This window comes from Cyprinus carpio, chromosome B7 (genome assembly GCF_018340385.1).
Source record: "Cyprinus carpio isolate SPL01 chromosome B7, ASM1834038v1, whole genome shotgun sequence".
Lineage (NCBI taxonomy): Eukaryota > Metazoa > Chordata > Actinopteri > Cypriniformes > Cyprinidae > Cyprinus > Cyprinus carpio.
The window spans coordinates 4,822,011-4,840,910 of NC_056603.1; the positions used below are offsets into that span (position 1 = coordinate 4,822,011).

An 18,900-nucleotide genomic window follows, 5' to 3' on the forward strand; every position below is an offset into this window, starting at 1 on the left:
TATATATATATATAAAAAAAGACATAATTGTGACATACGGTACCTGTTTATATTTTTTTTTATATATATACATATATACACACACACATACATACATACTAATTGTGACTAAGTCATAGTTTTGAGATAAAAGGTAACATTTTGAACACTCAATTATGAGATAAAATAATGACACAAATCATGACAGTCATTATGAGATAAAAAGTCTAAACTATAATACTGTCACATTTATGAGATTAAAGTAAAAGAAATTGACATGCTAAGTCTATTATGAGATAGAAAGAAAAATGTGGAACACTAAGTCATAATTGAGATAAATATTTCAAATAATTACACACACATACACAAAAAAACAATGACATACTAGGTCATTATGATATAAGTCAAAATTATGAGATAAAGTCATTATTTCCTGCAAAATTATGGCTTAGTATGGCATTATTTAAATTTTTTATGTCACAATTATGACATTATTTTATGTGGTGTAAATGGGCTCCTGTAGCTGTTGGACACCAAAGACATTCAGTTTATTGACAAAAAAGCACATTTGGATGCACAACGTGACCGGGGGTGTAAAATTACAGTGATACTGTACTTAGGTGAGGGAATACTGTGTCAAAAAGATGTTTCCACATTTAACCGTATTTAAACAAAGTATATATAGATATAGATAGATAAATATAGATATAGATATATATTAACTAAGGCATCTCTTCGCAAGGACAAATGACTGCAATTGTGTTCAATTACATTTCACATTGAAATGGATGTCATTGATTGTTCAAAAAAAAAAGCACAAGAGCTCAATTTGATTGGCTTAACAGCTTAGTAAGATAAAAACACTATAGGCTTATATTTTGTACAATAGGAAATATTTAAATAATAATGCACTTGTTTCTTTGAAATGTGGAGTTGTTTCTCCCTTTGAGATAAGTAACTGAGTAAAAGTTTCAGTTTCAAAATCTCTCAATCAAAGAGTGTATTCCCAAATGAATACTTAAGTATAATAATGAAGTGTAATGAGGTACTTTAACACCCCTGCATGTGCTACTTGAAAGATCTTTGTTGTATGATTAATCAGATTTCAACATAAATGCGTTTCTTTTTGCAGTTTTTACAGTTGACATGAAATGCATTCACAGTCTGTTTTACTTCTTAGAGCAGGACTTGATTTTATTCATCAGAGTTTGATGTGATGGTGTAAAGTGGGTGTTCAGTGAGTCTGAAGAGGTTTTTTTGACCTGGAACATGGAAGGTCATGTTCACCCTCATCTGCTATTACTGCCAAAACCTTTAGTACATTAACAAGCATTGAATGACTTCACAAAGACTTTAGAAAGCAGCTGAATATCTATCTGACAGCCTTGATGTCAAGTGTAAAAGAAAGTCATTTCAGAGACGAAGAAAATTAAATGAAAGATAAAAAGCGTGGACAATAAGATGAGGAAAGAGGCTTTTATGTTGACTTGAACATCAGTAAAAGCAGCTCAGATCCACATTATCATGAAGTGAATCGCTCCTCATGTCTGTTGAACCTCTGCACCGTATCTCAGTGTCATCAGAAATAGAGCTGTTATCTAATTCTTCATGCTGTGTGTGTGTGTGTGTGTGTGTGTGTGTGGGAGAGAAGCACATCGGGGCCAAAGGCCCACTGCCACATGTGGGCTGAATCTATGCAAGCATCAATCTTTTTACAAACTCTTTTTGGTGTAAATAAGCTCGTAAGCGTTTCTATTCCTCTTGCTTTTGCCGTCTTTCATCTGTTCCTGACTCTTCATCGTATCGCTCATGGATTTGTTCCTCTGTGGAAAGGGCTGTTGTTTGTCTCACACTGGCGCGCTGTTAAGGCGACTGCGGTATTTCACAGACAGTGACTCATTTGACTCATTGTCTCCAGACGCAATATTCACTGACAGAAGCACAAGCGTGAGTCAGGTCAGACGAGTTCAGACAAACGTTTCCCATAACCCCTCATCATTCGTTCATAAGCCCATGTTTATCAGCTGCATGTTTAGGAGTGTTTTTAATCGCAGCAACAATCAGCTAACATTCTGCATCTGTCCCTCATTCCAGCTTATTTTAGATTTCACATTTATTCATATTTGCTTAATGCTTATTTTCCTTTTTATTTGATGTATTTTCCCTGTGAAAATGGTATTGTAAAATGAGTCTGTCTAGATTTTAAGACAATTAAAATTATAGTTTGACACAAAGTCTAAGTGTCTCATTTTTCTCTTAAAAACTAAATGATTTAATAAAATCACACAGTTTACATGTCATATTTCAACATAAAACTGAAATAAACAATAAATTATATTTTGCTTATGAGAAAATGAAGTCTAGATGAAGTCCAGATTTTTTTTTTTTTGCATCGTCATTAAAAATATATATTATTTGTACTTTCTCTTGATGTAATCTAATGTGATCAAACACACTCAGCATTTAGTGCCTAATATGCAAAAATACATGTGGATGTATAATAGAGCTCACAATGATGAGCATTTTCTCTATTTATTTATTTCTTTGTTGATTTCATCACACAGTCTACTCATGGTCTGTAGGTGTTTCTGTGGCTTTAGAAGAGGTTTGTTTGTCATTAAATATACGAGCACTCGTCCTTGCACTGAGAGCGAGAGAGAATGAATCACTCAAGTACTGCTGGATATTACAGAACAGAAGGGGCGTGTCCTCAGTGCTGCGTGACTGACAGCTCTCAGGGCCAGTAGTAGGGTGGTTATGAGCTTGATGAATCAAAGTGGCTCATATGGTGACCAATGACATAGCAATTGTTTGCAATCATAAAAAAAAAATAAAAAAATTGTCCATCCATCCTCTAAATTTTATTTGTTTTACCATTTTAAATCTCTTAAATAGATTCCATCTGCCATCAAGGTAAAGTTTTAGTGTGGCTCCAATATCCAAATGCTTTTGGGGTGTTAATGCATTTATTAGTCATGCACTGATAGAGTCTTTGCTTGAGCATGTTTTCTGTCTGTCTCTCTGTGGCCTCTTGGCATGTCCGGCAGGTTTCCAGTCCAAAGCAGCCAGTGACATTTTCTCCTCTGTTTGTAGCTCTTAAAGCGCCGCAGGTTTCCATCTGCTGTCTCGCGCATTCACACTTCCCAAACATGGACAGACAAAAGACACAGAGAAGCCTAATGTACACATGAGCTGGGCTATATTTGCATGTAGAACAGTATAGATTCAAGGTTTTTATTTGTCACATACATGGTTATATGGATTCATTCTCTCCATATAACCATGTATGTATACAATGTAATATAGACAGGCTATATATAACAGTTTGCATTATTATTTTCTATATGCATCAATCATTTTATGATAAAAAGGTTAAAATACTTTTAACTTCCTTAGAAGATCTCAATATGCAACAGACAGAACTGACATGTAGTGTCAAAACATTAAAACAAATGGAAAAACAACCAGATCATTTTGGCATAATGCATCAACAACTATCAAGTCTGTAAATTGCTTGTTTCTATGTGCTCTGGGCTCCTTGACCCAAATAACATTCCCAGGCTGTGGAGGAGAAACATGATTCTACTGACACGATCAGAATCTAATGCCTCAAGGCATCACATGCTCCCAGCACACACTCCAAAGTTTCTTATGGCCCAGAACGGAGCCAGAGACGGAGTCAAGGGCAGGACCGCGAAGAAGTTACGCTTTTAAAATTATCCCAGCACAGTCTTGACTTTGTGGAAAGGCTACTGTTACAGGATCAGTGCAAAAGGTCACTTGTTTCAAGATGTTTTTTTTTGTGTTTTGTGACTGAGTGCTGTGGCTTTCAGCACAATGAAGCAGAAGTAACATTTCATAAGTCGGATTATGTGCTTTTATGTTTGGAAGACATGATGTTCTCAAAGTCAACACAAAATGACTTTCACAGCCTATTTTACTCTTTTAAGTAACCAAACCAAGTGAAAAATGAGAGACATCATCGGAAAAGGAATGACAGACCAACATTTTTTGGTTACACTTTATTTCGATAGTCGACTTTAGACATTTTACTAACGATTAGTAACTTTGTAACTACATGTCAACTAATTCTCAATGTTAACGTGTCTACTTACTCTCAGAGTAGACTGTTAGGGTAGGTTTAGGGTTAGTGTTAGGTGTAGGTTTAGGGTTAGTATGTTGACAAAGAAGTTGACAAAGAAAGTGTTAGAAGATATTTAGCAGACAGTCTACTAATACTCTAGTTGAAAAGTTACTTACTGTTAGTAGAATGTCTAAAGTGGACTATCGAAATAAAGTGTTACCCATTTTTTTTTTTTTTTTTTTTTGCCAATTAAATTGTGCGCAATTAGATCAAAAACATGTATGAAAAAAAAAATAGAAGGGTCAGTCCTGATATCAGAAGTTTATAACAAAAGGTTTGCAAAACAATATCAGATATCAGACAAAACATATCCTCAAATCCATGTTGAAACAACTTGATTACATACACACAAGTCATGCAAACAGAGAGTTGTGCAATAAATCATAAATATATAGCACGATTGGATTATAAGCAGCAGGTCATTCTTAGATGGCTTGAGATGTGATCTTATTGAATGCTTGAGGTAAAAATAGCGTTATGTTTTGTGTGACCTCAAGAGACAGTGATCTATTTTGCATACCAGACTACAGTACAAGATCCGACATCAACAGAGAGATTCAACACAAGTTAGGAAACAGATGTGATAGACCATATCCTGGTTTTTGAACACAAGGAAGATTCTCTCAGAGTAAACTGAAGTCACAATGGCAATAGATCAGCAGTGTCTCCAGAAAGGGTGGAGAAGTTCATGGAGATCAAGAGAGGATGAAAATTCAAGCAGCGACACTGGATGGATGGATGTGAATGAAGAAGAGGAGGGTGAAGAGAATTCAGGGGAGGAAGAGGAGCAGACAAAAGAAGAGGATCCAAAGGAGCAGCAAGTAAATGCAAGGGAAAGTGAGAAGACTTTTGATGACGATGAAGGATGTAGTGTTAGTTTTCCTTTTACGCCTGCAAACAGTGACAGTGTTTTTGCTATGAGTAATGATAAAGCCAGCGATGAAGAGGATGTCAATATATATGACAACAACAATAACACTGATGCAGTATCCAGTAATAGTTTTCCTGTTACTAACTCAGTGGATGTGTTTACAAATGATGCTAGTGATGATGCTGATAAACATGATGACAAAAAATATAGTGTTAGTTTTCCTGCTGCATCTGCCAACAGTGACAGTTTATCCACTTCAACTATAAGTAATGATAAAACCAGTAATGAAGAGGATGACATCAATGAATTTAGTGATAGTTTTACTGTTAAGCCCGCAAACGGTGATGGTTTAATTGCTGCATGCACGAATAATGATAAAGAGGATGTGGATAAAAAAGATGACAAAAATAACAATGAAGAACATAGTAATAGTTCACCTGTTATGTCCATAAACAGTGAAGGTTTAGTTGCTTCACTTACAAATAATGATGAAGTCAATGATGACAAGAGTGGATATAATATACATGTTGACATTAATGGCAATGAAGAATATATTAGGAGTTTACCTGTTACTTTTGCAAATGGTGACAGTTGTGTTGCCATGTGTGCACAAAATGATAAAAGCACTGATAAAGATTATGATAAATACGACAGAGATAATGAAAAGGACTGTTTTGCTACTGCCTCCATCAGTATTGATGACATTGATGGTTCTGAAAAACACTACATTTGGAGGTTCAACATTTAAAGATGAAGAGCAGCACATGATGGACTCCAGCTCTGAACAAGAACTGATAAATCAAGAGTTAGAGGAGGATGAAGAAGATGATAATGATGGTGAATATGATGGAAGTAGCAGTTTTGAAGATTCTGAAGATGAGGATTGCGGCATGTATCCCAAGAAGCTATACTCTGATCCAGCTTACCCAGGAGCGGTCTTCCAGGCTCTTGAGAACATGATGTTGTACTCAGTCCTCACTGACTTGACCCTCTTCACAGAGGATGGATACCAATTCCAGGTTCATTCCTTTGTCTTGGCTGCGGTCAGTTACCTTATACAGACGAGACTCAAACAGAAGCCCAAACAAGAGCAGTATATCTCATTGTATATGGGTCCTGAGGTTCATGGTTCAGGGTTGGCAGCAGTGGTGGAGTTCGCCTATACAGGGAACATCGGCATTCTGAACAAAGGCAATATAGAATGTGTTTGGTCTGCAGCTGTCAGCCTGGAAGCTCCAAGAATTCTAGAACTCTGCAAAGAGGAGGAAGAGAGAGAAGAAGACAAGGCAAGAGGAAAGAAAGTGGACGGAAAAGAGATTTCTGCTGAGGAAAATATGAAAATGAGTCTACAGCAAATCAGACAGTTATGGACACAGAGAATGGGAAGTGACGTGGAGCTTGAAGCGGAAGGAAGAGTGTTTCATGGTAAGAGATTTGGAAATATGGCAAAAGTTTGAGTTTCCTATGCATGAAGCTATACTTCTCTAGCTTTAGTATTAATTTCAGGCCCTCTGTATTTGCAAAACTGCTTTATGTATGTATTATAAGTTTTATGTATGTCCCACCTTTATAAAGCTCACAGAGCACTCCTGGCTGCCAGCAGCGACTACTTTAGAGCCATGTTTACCAGCGGTATGAAGGAAAGCAGACAGGAATTGGTGTCTCTGCTGTTAGTCGGGGCCGCCAAGTTTGAAGCCCTCCTGCACTACACCTACAGTGGGGCTCTTGCTCTCGGATGGGGCTGTGTGTTTGATCTCACCTGTACATCTCTGCAATTCCAGTTCCAGACTGCCTTCTCACTATGCCTTAACTTCCTGCAACAAGAAATAGATGCTTACAGTTGCCTAGACGTAGCATCTTTTGCAGAGGCCTATGGAATGGCGGAGTTACTTGCACTGGCCGATGACTTTGTCTTGAGGCACTTTCAAGACGTGTCCATCACTCCAAAGTTCCAAGATCTCCCTGTAGAGAAACTAAAGAAGTACCTTCAAAGTGATTCTCTCTGTGTTCCCTCTGAGTTGCCCGTGTTCAGAGCAGTCATGTGTTGGATCGAAGCCTGTCCCAGAAAGCGGGTCAAACTTGCCAGGGAGCTGATGGGAACCATTCAGTTTCCCCTCATGACCTTTAAGGAGTTCAAAGAAGTCAAGTCCATAGCATCTTTACCGAGAATTGGCGCCAAAAAACTATACGATTCTCTCCTTGCGGAGTTCTGTTCCAGTTCTTCAGAGGTTCAGTCAAATTTCAGGGCCTATATGCCTAAAGACACTCTAGTCCTGGTTGGTGGTGAGAGGATCACTGATAATTTTGACAAACGTAGACTGTGTAGGGAAATGTGGTTTAGCAATTCCTTGCAGAACCACATTGGATTGGTGAAGAAAGTAGAGTGGAGAATGCTGGGAACTTTACCTGAGAAACCAAGATTCAGTCATGGAGTTGGAGTAATGAGGGGCAAGCTTTACGTAGTTGGTGGACGGCATTATTACGGCAAAGCTGATACCATGAATTGCACCTACAGGTAAGATGCAACATGAGGACACATCTACTGCGCTCTTACACTGTTGACCTCCTGTTCAATCTTTCATATAGGTACGATCCCATCCAAAACTTTTGGCAAAGGTTGGCCGATATGCATGAGACAAGAGGCAGCTTCACTCTAGTGGTCCTGAATGGCAAAATATATGCAATTGGTGGAGAGAGGGACTCAGAGGTCAATATGGAGAGTGTGGAGGTTTACTGCCCCAACACAAATTCTTGGAGGTTAGTACAGTAAAAGAGTAACACAAAAAATACATTTGTAATTTCAGGAAGAATATAAAAGGCATGCATGATTCTAGATCAACATCAGCTGTTCTTCCTGGAACAGTGTTCTAAAACATAATCACAGGCCTGAAACTACCCACATGTCTAAATGTTGTATAAGAGCCAAACCCCTAAAACAAACTCTTACCTAAACTTTAATTTGTTTATGGACCTTTGTCAGATTAGGCACCATATTTTTGTTCAAATAAAAACCATGTTGTAAGGCGGTGGTTTCCAATCCTCAACAACTGACAGAAAAGTAATAACATTACAAACCACTGGACAGACTGTATGTCTATCCTTTATAACACGAAGTCGTCATAGGCATCTACTCTAACCAAAGTCCAGAAGTATGTTGCTACAGGACAAACAATGTTGATTGCGAGTTGGTGTCCTACTTGGCAAAGTCATGTAAGTTCACAGAACATATAGCAAATGTGACCCTGGACCACAAAACCAGTCTCAAGCCGCTTGGGTATATTTTTAGCAATAGCCCCCCCCCAAAAAAACAATTGTTAACAAACATTGTATAGGTCAAAATGATAGATTTTTCATTTATGCCAAAAATATATAAAAACTTTTTGTTTAGTAATATATATGGCTAAGGACTTCATTTGAACAACTTTAAAGGTGATTTTCTCAGTATTTAGATTTTTTTGCACCCTCAGATTCCAGATTTTCAAATAGTTGTATCTTGGCCAAATATTGTCCTATACTAACAAACCATACATCAATGGAAAGCTGGAAAGATGTAGTATAAATCTGAATTAAAAAAAAAATGACCCTTATGACTGATTTTGTGGTCCAAGGTCACAAATAGGTGTTGTCAAAAGTACCGACTTGGGTACCAGTCGGTACTGACTTTTAAAAAAAGTTGATGATGCTAGCATTTTGAATGCTGTTGAGTGGATTCTTAAACACCTCTGATTGGCCATTGTGTTCACGTGCCAGTGTGCTTTCAACAACCTGTTGAAAAACCAGCATGCTAGTTAGGTATGTTTTGAAGCATGGCTTCTGGTTTTAGCTGGGTTAAGCTGGACCTTGGCTAGTCATGAGCTGGTTTAAGATGGTCCTTATGCGCTGGTCCTAAGCAACTAGCTCCTGCTCAGGACCAGCACATGACCAGCTTAAACCAACAGCCATGCTTGAAATTGTAAATATACATAATATGTATTTATTTTTTTTTAGGGAGGGTATGTATGTGTTTGGTTGGAATGTACAATGATAATCGCTTCACGTTCTTCACCGAGCACTTACTCAGATACACACAGGAGCGTTCGAAAGCCACGTCTATCAGTGGATTCATCAACGAATCCCTAATATATCTGCTCATAGACTGATCCTTTGAGCAACAGTGCTCAAAACACTCACGGGAAATGCTGGTTTCACATTTTTTACATTTCTGTACTGACTGGTACATAAGTCTGTACTTTTGACAACACTATTGCAAATGCACGGTGCAAGTCAAACTGTTCCTAATACCTACTGAGAACCATTCAAAGTGAATGATGTTGTTGTTCTTTTTTTAGTGGGTGTTTTTTTTTTTCTCTTATTTTTGTTTTTTTGTCCAATTATTAGGCGCTCTATGTTTTTGATGTGGCGCGGCCCAGTGTGTGGAACGGCACAATCTTCCTATCGGGAGGCTTTAACAGTCAGTACCAATGCCTGTCGTCTATGACCCTTTACCACCCAGAACGAGGATCCACTTACCTTGCTGTAATGACACATGATAGAGCCCTGCACTGCATGGAGACCCTAGGTGACCGTTTATACGTGGCTGGAGGGGTTTCATGTGAAGCTGATGGCCATCTGGTAGATCAATTAGCCTGTGAGGTCTATGATCCTGTGGCCAACTCCTGGAGTGCCATTATGCCATTCCCAGTGCCACATGTTGGATCAGCATCAGCAGTCTTAGAGGGGAAGGTCTATGTAATCGGAGGATACTGCCAGGAGGACTACAGTGATACCAAAACAGTGCACCGCTATGATCCTGCAACAGAACGCTGGGAGAACATGAGCGTGACTACTGGAGGCGAGAACATTTTTATATGCCTGTTTGCTGTGTTGTGTATATAAGAGCTCATCTTAGACAATAAGAGAGGTATATTGTGAATAAAATACATTGTTGCATTGTGCATTTTCTCCACATCATGGCAAGATTAAAAAGAAAAAAAAAAACAATGTTCAGCTTGGGAAAAAGATGCAGTCAGAAATGATTTGAACAGGTGGTTCACCTGATTGTTTAATACTGTGTTCATTTATTTTTTATAGTGCGTTATTGTCAACATGGTTTTCATTTTTACAAATTGAAGATGAACTTACTTTCTCTGTGTCACAAATACTCTCAACCAAGCTTCGTTTTTATTTAACCCAGAATATTTATTTGACTACTATTTTGTTTGTGTGGATTTACATAACGTTCTTTGATGACAAATTTGTTAGGCTGCCATCAAGTTGCCTTCTAGGAACATACTCAAGTAAAAAACAAACAAAAAAAACATTTAGTTTGTGGCTTTAGATAAAACAACAGAAGTCTATGACAAGTAATCATTTGCATAGCCAGTTAATGTGCCTGAATGAAAATTAATTAATAGAAGTGTAAAGGAGGACTCTTGTTCGTGTCTTTATATCTGAAATAGTGACCTTTTAATTACATTTATACATAATTAACACAACAAAGAAACATAAGCTGTTTTCAGGACTTTTAAACAGTTCTTTTTGACATTTTATGAAATAATTCACACATACACATTATACAGAAGTAGAATCCAGAGGGTAAAGCAGGTAGCCTGTGAAAGTGGAATAGTTGTACCGTCGATCCACAAAGATCCAGGTTCTGATCCACAGCCTCATGTGAACCTCCTCACCAACATTCAGCTCCATCACGGCTCCATTGGACATTTGGTCGTTGCGCTCACCAGAATTATATTCATATGAAGACACAAATCGTGCCGTGCCTTTAAAGATGCTCAGACCCATATCATGGGAGGAAAACGCGGAGCCTGAGTACCTGAAGTAATACACACCTTTAACAGGTGCTGTGAACACTCCTGCAAAAGATATATAAGTAAATATCTCAATGCTACAAATTAAACCATGTTAAAAATTCAATGATCAAATTATAATTTTTTTCAAATCACAAAAACTCAAACTTAAAATGCAGAAACCTGTGACAGGGTCATATGCATTGCCAATGTTGGTCAGGACTTTATCGAAGATGAGCTTGTTCTCCGTACTAAAAGGCCCTCGGTGTGAATCCGCTGTATTTGACATAGATGCACTGAATGCCACTTTAGGGCTCTCTGTGAAAGGAGAAAAATTAAGCAGTAAATAAATCTAGAAAATACAATGCAAAATTCTAAAGTGGTTGCAAAACATTGCTATGTAGTTTCTGTGGTTACGAACTCAAGTTCAAAGTTCAAACATGCACAATAATGTGAAACAAAGCAGAGAATGTACCTTTAATCTGTTTCTGCAGCTCCTGAATCAAGCTTTTCTGCTCTGCGAGTTCATTTTTAGCAGTGTTCAGATCCACTGTCAGTGCGTTAACTGAAGCTTTAAGCTCTTTCAACTCAGAGTAGATATTCACCACAGGAGTCATAATATCCTCATCCTGTGCCATGCAGGAACTTAATATTGAGATTAAGAAAAGCTGAAATAAAGACATGACTGTTTCTCGTGTGCGAAAGAGAAGAGTGAAGGTCTACAGTCGCTGTGCTTCTTATCTTTATAGAGCTGCTCTTGGTTAATGATTAAGCTTTTGGAGTTTTTAGATTGATCTGATTTACCGCTTATATCTGAGGAGAACACACACAAAGGCAAGTACCCAAATTTGAATAACTGATAAGAAAAGTTTCTAGAATTGCACAACTGAATGTGTGTGATTCAGCTGTAGGCTACAAACTACTCAACTCATATAAGGCCTATGTTTAAATCCTATGAAATCAGACTAGTTTTTCACTTGATATTGGTGTAAAAGATATAAATGTGATACAACAGTTATCCTGTGATCTAGATGTTTCAATTAAATATTTATTTACAAGTCCTTTCTTAATGTCAAAAGTCATCTCCGTGGATTCCCATAATTCACATGATAGACACAGAGAGAGTTAAACAATTGAATATAAATGACATGGTAAAAATTCAGAGATAACTACAGTAGTTTCCATTCCAGTCAGTTGCAGGTCATAGCGGAATAATACTTTGAATCTTTAATTTTAAAGATTAAAACATTCTTTGCTCCGACCTCACAGTGTAAGCGACGGATGTGTGTCTTTTTATAACCTGTAATTCAAAACACTTCATACTAAAATACAAGTGTCATTATACATTTTTATTTTTAAAACAAAATTATATTAAAGACACATAGTTTGTTACTTGCGGATACTTCTGAAAACAAATACATAGACAACACATACAACAACACAGCATATCCATGCTATGGATCTATAATCCGACATAACCCTGAACAGAAGTAAACACAGTTAAAATACTGGTGCACAGGGCTGTCAGCTAAAACCGGGCACCCTTATTATGGAAGAAAAACAGTAACAACATTCAATCCTGCTGACTTTGAGAACAATATTTTTTACATTAAGTTCTTTTGGGTAACAAATAAAAAAAAAGTGTTTATTTGATGTAACAGATAATTGTTGTGTCAGTACTTTGGTAACAGTAATGACAGATGATAATACAATGCTAAGATGGAGTTTATAAATGTATATGTACACTAGCAAGTATTCAGTATACATATGGTAATGTCACATTACTTTGTGATACGTTTACTTTTTTCATGTAGTGTTTTCATACTGGAAAATCTCCTACCTTCAGTCGTGATTACAAGCATCAGATGTTGATCAAAGACGTTCTTCATTACTGACAACATTTAACGGTGCGGATCAAATCAACGGATTATAAATTTTCACTTTATCTAGTTTTTGTTATCTGTGTTCGGTATCTTCTAACTCTTCAAACGATACTGTGTGTGAGCCGTTCAAATGATTCAGACTGAATCATGAGCCAATTCAAACCTGACTAATTATTCAACTGAGCTGAGTGATTCATTAGCGAAGCGGCTGTAACCAGTTCAGAAACATGGAGACATGTTGACATATTGCGAAAGGAATTTGATGCACCAACATTATTTGGTTCTAAAAAAAAAAAAAAAAAAAAAAAAAAAAAAAAAAAAAAATACATAAAATACATATTAAGGAATATATGCTTGTAGACGAAGAGTAAAAATATTGTCAACCATGAAATATACTCTAAAATACCCCAGTATAAAATACCCCAGTATTTTTGTTGAATTTTTATGATTGAATATTTTATGTTTAATATCAGAGAACCAGGTATCACCACAACTAACTAGCTAAGCTGTGTGAAAAAAAAAGAAAAAAAAATTATATATATATATATATATATATCTATATATATATTCCAAGACAGCTGACAAAAGATTTTTTTTTAAACTATAAATATAAACATATCAAATTGTAGCAATGACATAGCTTTATTTAAAATGGAACATCAAGGAGCGCTATTTATGACACTCAGATTTGCTGCTTATACTGAATTCTAAAGCAGTCACTTATGAGTTTACAGAGCAGCACCCTATGTAGACAGCAAGGCATCTCACTAGATTTTTAAGCTGACAAACGTGTTCATCTTGTTCTCATTTTCTGATGTGTTAAGGCAGATGAAGCAGGCATGCACGTATATCTGTGATGGGACCGGGCATCTTTCACATTTTTTTCAGGCTTTCCATGCAGTGCTGGGCCCGGTCGTGGGTCATCTCAGCGAGGTATGTGGTTCTTCTCTCTGGGTGGTAGAGGAACATGGACACCAGGCATTCGTACTTGCAGCTGAAGCCTCCTGAGATGAAGATCTCGCCTCCCCAGACGGTGGCAGCATGACCACTCAAGTCTTGCTCCAAAGGATGGCAGAAGCTGATCCATAGGACAGAAAAGTCCATATTTAATAGCTTTGTTTGTTTCTGTTTTATTTCTCCCCAAAATTTTAGGAGAAACTAATGAGACAAAGGTGGAAGTGCAACATTTTTCTCGAACCAGACAAATCAGATGATTCTCTAAAGAGCATAATTTATTTCAAGGTATGTTGTTGTGCTTCTAAGAGCCACTAGGTGTCAGTCAATTCTTGCATTTACATTTTCCCAATAAATAGGCAGGCAGTTAATTCTTGTAAAGTATTATTTAGTTATTTATTTGAGAAATTATTAATTTTCTCTTTAATTCTGTTTTGCTTTCTTCTCTTACCTCCAGGAATCTGTTTCGGGCGAGTATTTTTCCACACCGTCAAGATTTGTGTTGAAGTCTCCTCTGACAGCAGTACCAGCATAAAGTTACTCCTCAGTTCATGAAGATCTGCCAGCCTTTTCCAGTGATCTCGCTTAGGGTCATACCTGTTAATGTAGACGTGCAGGTGTTGTTAGAGAAAGAGAGACACTGAGAAACAAGTGACAAGAAAATGGTATAAAAAAAAAAAAATCTCATTCAAAACATTCAAATTTTAAATAATGGATGCAATGGAAAAGAATTTCAAAGCATCCAGATTTCAATAATGTTTGAGTGGAATGTAATGGATGTAATGAAATTAAAAGGTTGGTGAAGTCAAGAAAAATTGGTCATCCTTTTATTTCTGTTCATATTCAAATTTTAAAAAAATTCAGATTGGAATGATGGATTTAATAAAATTAAAAGAAACAAATCAGCAACCACATGGCAGTATACTGGCAATCACCCAAACACTAGCATTGTGTTGACTTTTTCATGGGCAAGCATCACTCTTTCTTGTGCAAATGGGATCAGAAAACAGCTCCTTCTGCAACCAGTTCTACATCACATCCCACCCTTTTGGCCCATAAGTCCTGCGTGGACTGCAGGCTGACCTTAATTTGCTCTTCCGCTGAGATTTTTCTGAGCTTTTCTTCCTTGTTACCTCCATCTTCCTCCACTTGGAAGAGCTCCCAGACTAACAGCTGCAGTCTGAATCTGTGTCATGTCGTCTTTGTCCAGACTGGTGATGGCCCCAGTGTAAGTGAGCTCCACCACTGCAGCCAGAGCAGAACCATTCACCTCAGGACCCAATCTCAGCATGATCTCCTCCTCATCTCCATCCCTCTCTTGGAGCTTTTGCTGGATGATGGAGCTCACCGCAGCCATGACAAATGAGTGAACCTGGAGGCTCAGCCCATCCTCGGTGCTCGAGATCAGGTCTGCGAGGACGTTCTCCATCTTCAACTCCTCCTGAGTCTGGAAGATCTCACTTGGGTAACTTTGTAGTTCATCTCCTTCTGCATTATCACCCTCATTCTCCTTTGCTGCCTACTTTTTCATTCCTATCCTGCTGTCGCTGTAGGATACAATCCATTTTAGCTTCTTGTTCTCCTTCTCAAACTTCTCTCCTCCTATCATCCTTTTCCTGCGCACTTTCTCTCTTCTCCAGCATTCCTCCCATTCCATGTGGAGATATTTTCTTGAAAATTCCATGAAAAAGTGTCCGTCAGGTGTTATGGTGTTATTCTCTGGATTTTACTCTTGTTTTAGCAATATATTATTGTCAATACACACATACCTCATTCCCTACCTTCCTTCCGTCTTTCCTTCCTTCCTTCAGAACTTCCTTCTTTCCGAACTTCCTTCCAAACTTCCTTCCTTCCGAACAAACTAGAAGGATAATAAAACATTAATAAGAGCACATTTCTGTTGTGTAATAAATTTAATTTACCATTGATTAGGAAAATTGATTAGACTTATTTACATTTATGTTTGAGGGCACACAAGAGAAAGCTCACAGATAGGAAACAGTTCAGAGAGGTGGTTCAGTGTAAAATAAAGCAAAATACAGCAAAATGCATTTCTGAGACCGGACCTGTCTGTCTGACATTATCAGAAGCTACGCCGGAGGGTGCTGCTGCAAAAGTTAAAGGTTACTCACAGTACATACGGTACCTTCTCAAATGAAAGCAGGTACTGTACATTTGTGCTGTTCTCTGATGCAGCACAAACTGTTTTGTGTAGGTGTCCGTCTTTATTTTTAAACTCTGTATTCATAATGTTTTACTTATATATACACGGGCCAGTTCATATTCTGTTAACAAATTACCCAACACACTGTTTGCAGATACTATCTGGTGTGTCATTTCACATTTGACAGAAATAGAGCAGTTCTTGGGCTTCTAATGACTACGAAAGAGACATTTAAGCACCGAGAGAGATGTATTTGTTTCACTGACCTAACTGAGAGCATCGAATAGATAACTGGCTAGTGGACAAATCAAATATCATCCATTCTTCTTAAACATTAAGTTTGTATGTTATTTGTATTCATGAATAAGTTAATGTACATTTTTGAACATTAAAAAAAAAAATTCTTTAAAGTAACTTTTCCATATGATCAAGTTCATAAAAAAGCATGTATTATTATGCAAGAATGCTAACAAATATTTTCAGTGATAAATAATGATGTTATTAATTACATGAGATTTAGCTATATTTAGAAGAACCGTATTGCTCAGAATCCAACTCAAGGTACTGAAACATGTTTTCATCAGGGCTCGCCCTTTCAGAAAACAACATAATACCAGTAACCCACAAAGTTGACGTGTACTTTTCAGAAAGCTGATTCTTATTTTGTACAGTCACAGTGTTTCTGTTTGGGGTTAAATTTAGGAAGAACATGCTATTGAAAAATACAACAAAATCAAACACAAATAGAAATTTGTCAGAAGTTAACTGCTGCTGTACACCAATGAGCCTGTGAAAAATCATTGTATTTATTCAAGTAACATTAAAATGAACATACAATTAAGAAAAATCATCATGCATCAACCTGATAGTTATAATCTATTTGCACTATTAAGACTTTAACTGTGTTTGTACAAACATCTGTATGCTTGTTAATAGTGTCCAACATTAATAAGCTACTAAACACCAGCATTTTATTAAGAAAGGTTGAGTCATTTCAGAAAATGTTTTGTACATGCAGCACATCGTTTCTTGGTTGTACTTTTCTTTGTACTTGTTAACAGAGAAGATGCTCTGAACCCATGGTCACTTACACAAGAGTTCTGAGTACACAAAGTGGACAAGGCCACCCAAATGGGCAATGTGTTCCAATAAATTACAAAATAAATAAATAAATGAATAAATAAATAAAAGGTCACAGTAAAAACTTTTACTGTTCAATAAAAAAACTTTTTTTTATGGCACACGGTTCCTTGAAACTTGCATAAACTGTGGAAAAAGTTTGTGTTCTTTCGGCCCATTCTGATTGTTGACTCAAGTGCTCTTTGAAATCTAAATTCTAGGAATGGAACTGATTGGCTTCTGTCCACTCTATAAATTACATATCCTTTGGCCATCCATATTTTGCCCTCATGAAAAGCATGATGGTTCCAGTAAACATGACCTGCATGCCAACATTCTGATTGGTTAGATGAAGATGTGGGTGTGTTTACTAAATACCGCTGTATAGATAGTTGGAACAATCGTGATGAAGCAGGTTCACGTTCTCAAAGAAAACCTATGTCAACAAAACATTTCATGTTACTACTCACAACAAATGAACACTAAACGAAAGTAGCAGATATTAGACAACGTGCAAATGCTGGTACTGCTGGTTCAAATCACTGCTTTGCACATGAAAACAACGAGGCTCTTTTACACTAATTCAGTATGAGAAAAATGATAACATTACGGAAGTGTTCTCAGCACATTTTCATGACGTCCATTATCTCTCTATTAAGTTTTATGTGTTGTCATAATGAGCAATTTTTTCATTGATGTACAATTTCAATTAAATTACACACACACACACACACACATATATATATATATTTTTTTTATTAGGTCTACGACACTAGTCTAGTTACAAATAGTCAAGATCTAGTGTTTTCATGTTAACATTAAATATGTTTAATATTGGGCAAAATTAAAGTAACTACATGTAGTTATTGAATATTTCTTTAATATCTTCAATTTTTTTTTTTTTACTTTTTCTTTTGGCAGTGATTTTAAAAGGGAAACTGAGACTTTTTAGTCTGGAAAGTCTAAACATCTGAGAAGTTTTCCTCCGATGTTTCTCCTGAGAAAAGACATGTCTCATGTAGAGTTTCACAAGAAAACTCAGTGTCTCATATTGTACTCAGGTTTGCCAAGATACCAAAGTCTTCCATCAAAAATCTCAGTATGAACGCAGACATTTGATCTCAGCTCAAGTGATCTCAGCTGATCTTCACATTCGTTATTTAGCTCTAAAGTCTTAGCCAAAGGGTCTTCAACCTGGGGTCCACAGCGGTACTGCAGGGGGTCCGCCAAAAATAATTTTCACAAAAAAAGTCAAATCATAGGTAAAAAAAAAAAAAGTCAAATATAAATATAAGCACCCTGAAACTAAAGCAAGAACACCTTCAAATGATAATGTAATATGATATTATTCGTAAAACAGATTTAGCAAATGTTCTGTTGCATTTTCGAGACACAAAATGTTCCTTTTTTTAGTGTTTTTTTTGCAGCAGTGAGAAATGTAGCCAGTCACTTGCATTTGTGTTGATCTCTAGAATGCAATGGCCTATCAGAAGTGTTTAATTTGGAATCAAGTCACCACTCAAAACTCCAGAGTTTTTCATGCTTCCAAGAGGGCCAAAGTTTTGGAAATGACATCTACAAATAAATACGTGATTCACTCCCGAAACTGCAATTGACAGTGATACTAGCATGGGACAAAAATATGGCATGTCAAAATAGATGCGCAAAATGTAAATACAGACTTTTTTAATTCCTTTCCAAATATTATAAAAAAATAAATAAATAAATAATAAAAAAATACTTCTTGTAAACAATATTAAATATCTCACTGTGCATTGCTGTTCTTATGCGTGAAACTGTTGCTTACATATTATATTTGAACTTTACTAGAGAACCCTCAATTTTACTGACTCTGAACTGTCCATCTAAAACTAAATTGTGAAGTTTTAGTAAACTTGAAGCTGAAGTTTAAGTAAATGTTTATTTGTCCACTAACAGTAAAGTTAAAATGTGAATTTTCTTAATCATAATAGTGTTAGTTTCTATTAATATCAAAGTTTACA

At 36.7% G+C, this 18,900-nt stretch overlaps 2 protein-coding genes across 2 annotated transcripts; one reads left to right on the forward strand and one right to left on the reverse strand.

Annotated features, from left to right (window-relative positions):
• The first annotated feature begins 5,220 nt into the window (after nt 1-5,220).
• LOC109069478 (kelch-like protein 33) lies at nt 5,221-8,317 on the forward strand. Its single transcript, XM_042726813.1, has 3 exons — nt 5,221-6,419; nt 6,570-7,509; nt 7,581-8,317. The coding sequence occupies exons 1-3, from the start codon at nt 5,480-5,482 to the stop codon at nt 7,762-7,764; spliced, it is 2,064 nt and encodes a 687-aa protein (XP_042582747.1). The 5' UTR covers nt 5,221-5,479; the 3' UTR covers nt 7,765-8,317.
• Nucleotides 8,318-10,006: 1,689 nt separating this feature from the next.
• cbln11 (cerebellin 11) lies at nt 10,007-11,505 on the reverse strand. Its single transcript, XM_019086110.2, has 3 exons — nt 11,253-11,505; nt 10,961-11,095; nt 10,007-10,843 (listed from the first exon to the last, which is right to left on the reverse strand). The coding sequence occupies exons 1-3, from the start codon at nt 11,458-11,460 to the stop codon at nt 10,545-10,547; spliced, it is 642 nt and encodes a 213-aa protein (XP_018941655.1). The 5' UTR covers nt 11,461-11,505; the 3' UTR covers nt 10,007-10,544.
• Nucleotides 11,506-18,900: the final 7,395 nt, after the last annotated feature.

Excerpts from the sequence above, each read along its gene's own strand:
- cbln11 (XM_019086110.2), bottom strand. The coding sequence starts at position 11,460 with ATGTCTTTATTTCAGCTTTTCTTAATCTCAATATTAAGTTCCTGCATG. Across the intron at positions 11,096-11,252 it reads GCTGCAGAAACAGATTAAAG|AGAGCCCTAAAGTGGCATTC; the intron begins GTACATTCTCTG and ends CTCCTTTCACAG. Across the intron at positions 10,844-10,960 it reads TGCATATGACCCTGTCACAG|GAGTGTTCACAGCACCTGTT; the intron begins GTTTCTGCATTT and ends TATCTTTTGCAG.
- LOC109069478 (XM_042726813.1), top strand. The coding sequence starts at position 5,480 with ATGATGAAGTCAATGATGACAAGAGTGGATATAATATACATGTTGACA. Across the intron at positions 6,420-6,569 it reads GGAAGGAAGAGTGTTTCATG|CTCACAGAGCACTCCTGGCT; the intron begins GTAAGAGATTTG and ends ACCTTTATAAAG. Across the intron at positions 7,510-7,580 it reads ACCATGAATTGCACCTACAG|GTACGATCCCATCCAAAACT; the intron begins GTAAGATGCAAC and ends TCTTTCATATAG.